General features: G+C 38.4%; 1 protein-coding gene across 1 annotated transcript; it reads left to right on the top strand.

The window, feature by feature from the left end:
• Nucleotides 1-724: 724 nt before the first annotated feature.
• On the top strand, nt 725-2,472 carry LOC131688289 (large ribosomal subunit protein eL14; the record flags this gene model as incomplete). Its single annotated transcript, XM_058972481.1, has 3 exons — nt 725-832; nt 1,032-1,226; nt 2,153-2,472. Coding segments are annotated over 3 exons (540 nt in total), but the record flags the coding sequence as incomplete, so codon positions are not given.
• Between the last annotated feature and the right edge of the window lie 1,660 nt (nt 2,473-4,132).

The following is a 4,132-nucleotide window of genomic DNA, read 5'->3' as shown; positions in this document are numbered from 1 at the left end:
GCATTGGTATTTAATTGGATACATACAGGCTCATTTTCTCCCTTTTTAATAATATATCAAGTAATTTAGTTTAATTAAAATATAAGCGTATGAAAGTGCAACTTCTGAAGAAGGATGCGTGAAGTTTTATCTATTTATTTATTTTATCTTGAGTAATGTTAAATTTTGCAATTGTTACGTCGTTTTCGTACTACCCTGAAAAAGGCTTTTGAAAATGACTACAAAATTTGTTGAACTGTCAACGCAAGGCCTTTTGGTTTATCAAGCCGCAAGGTTGGCAACGCGACCCATTACTGTCTTTCTTTCCGGTCCAAAATGGTACGAAGTCAGGTTTCGCTGTTAGTTCGCTCGTCGCAATTTTGTGTTTAAATTAGTTGAAAATTGGTTTGATTTGTACTTAAAGTGCCATCGTTGTGAATAAATAGTTACTATAAAATGGAATTATGTTAGTGCACGGTCTGTTTAGTGCTAATTTCGGTTAAATAGCATCCAACAATAGATAGCACAGTGATGGTTTTATATTAAAAGCGAGATGTTTGCCACATGTTTATCTGTCAAAACATTGAATGCAAACGGCCGCAAACGCTTCTCATCGGTTCACTTGATTGTTGGAACCTATTTTTTCACAACGTTAGCTTTCCTGAAATTGAAACTTGCGAGCTAAAATAGTTTAGATATTGGTAGTAGGTACTTATTGAAACAGGATTGAAGTTATTGTTTCTAATTTCAGACCTTCACGCGTTTTGTGGAGACTGGCCGCGTGGCCAAATGCGCCTCCGGAAGATACAAGGGTCGCCTCGTAGCTATCGTCAATGTGATCGATCAAAATCGGGTAAGTTCTGTGTTAACCGTAGTTGATATTCGTACAAGTATTCGTGATGACGTTCTCCCAAAGAGGAGAACTTGAAGATTAGGAAGGGCCGCCTGAATCATATATGAAGCCATGTCTTCCAGTTCTGAAAGTAATATGGCAAAAATGTGATTCGCAAAGCTGGTTAAGTTCAAAAACTAACGGACGATCTATTTCACAGGTACTCATCGATGGTCCAACCACCGGTGTTCCCCGGCAGCAGTATCCAGTTGATCACCTCCATCTGACCAAGTTCCGTGTCAAGTTCCCGTATACCGCCAGGACCAAGGTGGTACGCAAGGCTCTAGAGGCGTTCAACCTCAAAGAGAAGTTCTCCAGCACCAGATGGCAGGAACGTGCCGCCGCCAAGGCCAAGGTGAGCATCTTCATTTGAATTATGAACAACTTATGGTTGAACTGAGATTGGTTCAAAAATCATGAAAGAATATTTTTCACAGCTATTGCTACATAAGTTAGTAGCTGCCTTTTTGATTTTTGCATCATTCCCAGCGCACCGTATTGTAGTTTAATAAAGTTTACAGTTCGGAAAACGTGACACGGGATTTAGACTCCTGTGTATTTTAGATGAAGTCTGTGATTTTGAATCCCGTGGTGGGAAACGAGTACAACATGAAAATGATAACTAATCGCGGCGAGATGGGCCAACCCTAGCCATGAACTAGTACATGCTGCGTTACATAGCGGTACTTTCCGAGCCCCAGCTCGACCGGAATGACATTTGGTGCGCTCTTTGTTTACTTAGCTGATCAGATGTTCACAGGTTTTCTAAAGAACAGCTGATCAGCCAGTAAACAAAGAGCGCACCAAATGTCATTCCGGTCGAGCTGGGGCTCGGAATGTAACTCATATAACACAGCGTAATTTGGTTGATAGCCTGTCATGGAAAAGATAATGCAAAGAAAATAACTAATCTCGGTAAACGTCGCGGATTATGAAAATTTACACAACAAATTATACCGGACACAGTTTCACATGAAATGTCCGACGCAAGTTACTTTGTTTTGTTACTTTTTTTAAAAGTACCAGAACATCTTGTTTGAAAATTCGGAGATTTTGGCAGACAAATATCCCCGGTCAAAATCCCGTGACTAATTTTCCGATCTGTAAACTCCCTCAGACTACTCATGATGAACCCTTTATAATAATTTCATTGATAGGAAAGGCCGACTGATTCAAACATGAAGCCACTTAATTCTGAAACAATTTATTTTTCCAATGTGTTACATGGAGACGATCACCAAACAGCAATTTCATGGTCTCTTGTTTTCTCTCCCCCGACAGCGCTGCAACCTGTCTGACTTTGACCGTTTCAAGCTGCGGCTGGCCCGTGCCGAGCGTAACCGTATCGTCAGTGCTCAGTACAAGAAGCTAAAGAAGGAGGTTGTCAACAACGGTATGCTATTCGGAAAGCCAATCAAGGGTACGAAACCGCTGCCTAAGCGACGCAACCCAATCCCGAAGAAGGAAGGCAAGAAGAAGCGCGTCAGGAAAAACAAAAAAACCCCGGCCAAGAAGTAAAGAGTTTCGCGCTGGTTTTTTTCTGAAAGTTCGTGAGAGTGTGTAAGGAGAAAGGAGGAAATATACTAATTATTGAACGCCTATCTATCATTGTAATGCTTTATATCCTCTGTTAGATGCTTTTGATTAGACATGTCTAATCTGTTTTAGTGTTCTCATACTTTTGTTTAGAATGAATGCGAAATTGTTATTAGAATCAAAATAGTCTTACTTCATGTAGTTTGGTTGTACATATGCAGTTTATTCTCCGCCGTTCATTCTCTTTAATATTCTTAGATTGACGATTAGATTTTGCCATCTGCTAGGTGTACATAACACTAAACGATTTTGCCGATTCCCTTAACAATGAGTGGGACTAATTGCACAGAGAAGAGACGTCTATCTCGAGCGCCTGAGCTGTGTAAAATTTAATAATCTTGAAATTTAGTTTGATGCTTTCCATCAAACGTCTACGATCGGTCTTTTTAAGGATTGGCACACAGCTACCCAAGATGCCAAAAGTTGAGCAATTTTCATATGATTTGGCAGTTTCACTTTCAAAATAATGTGTTCGCATGTTGAATCAAACTGATCTGAGGTATTTTGGGAGTAGTGGTATCAGCTGTTCCTTTTGAGGCACGATCCTCAACGAAAACTTATACCTAGTATCCGATACGTTGTGGACTGTGTTGTGTCTGGTCGATCGTCGGCCGGTTGCCGATGGAATGTTTATAGTTCGATTTTTTTGTGATATGTATAGTTAGTGCTCGTCAATTTCAAACTTTCTGTGGTAGTTTTTTTATTTTAATGATGTTTCATTCTGCGGTGAAGTTAAATTACCAGTCTGTTGTTTCAAATATCATCCGAAAGTGCTCAACTAATAATGTGGTGTTAGTATGTTTCGTTAAACTTAAAAAAATAGTTCGATAAGGCTTCTAAGTGTTAGCATGGCGCCATACGATAGCCTTGCACTCGACTCTTTGTGGATAGGATTAGTTTCTGTCTGGGCGGGAACCCCTTTTTTGGTATAAAAACTGTGTGAGTATTAATTCGATGAGGAAGGTGCGATTTTTGGCGAACAGGACTATCGCGTGACCATTTTTCTTTTTTTTTCTAGAATATAAACTTGTTCTAATGTCGCTCTCTTTCTGCACTATCATAAAATTCAAAAAATGGAATTGAAATCATGCAATTTCTATAGTATTGAGAAACAATATGAGTTTTATTCTATTTTATTGAAATAGATTGTAATTGAACACAATTGAATATTTTCTAGAATTATTATGATTTCGAATAGATTTAGATAAAATAGCGTTTAAAAACTTCGCAGAAGCAAAAGCACAGACCAGTAGACATAAACTATTCTTCTCCAGCTTTAGTGGCGTGGGTGAAAATTTGAAGTTTAATTCGGTAAAAAGGACTTTTTTAAATTTATTGCGACACAGAGAGTGGTAGTATATTAATTCCATATAATAATGCATAATATTTTCTCAAAATTTCATTGCAAAATACTGAAAATTGAGCGAGTGACAATGAATCTCTTATTTTGAGGTGTACATCGTTGTGAAATTTTCCAGAGTTCTTCATATCATTCCCCAGATAACTCCGGGAGCTTTCTCTATTTTTTTAATAGTTTTGGTGTTTCCCAATGCAGCTGACAACAAAGATGCAAAACCGACATTTTTTTAAACACTCTTGTACGCAAAATTACAAATAAAACTTTAACTATCTTGATCCCTATCCTTTTGCGTGGATAACTGTCAA

The sequence above is a fragment of the Topomyia yanbarensis genome, chromosome 3 (assembly GCF_030247195.1).
Source record: "Topomyia yanbarensis strain Yona2022 chromosome 3, ASM3024719v1, whole genome shotgun sequence".
Taxonomy (NCBI): Eukaryota; Metazoa; Arthropoda; class Insecta; order Diptera; family Culicidae; genus Topomyia; species Topomyia yanbarensis.
This window is presented reverse-complemented; position numbering and strand designations above follow the sequence as displayed.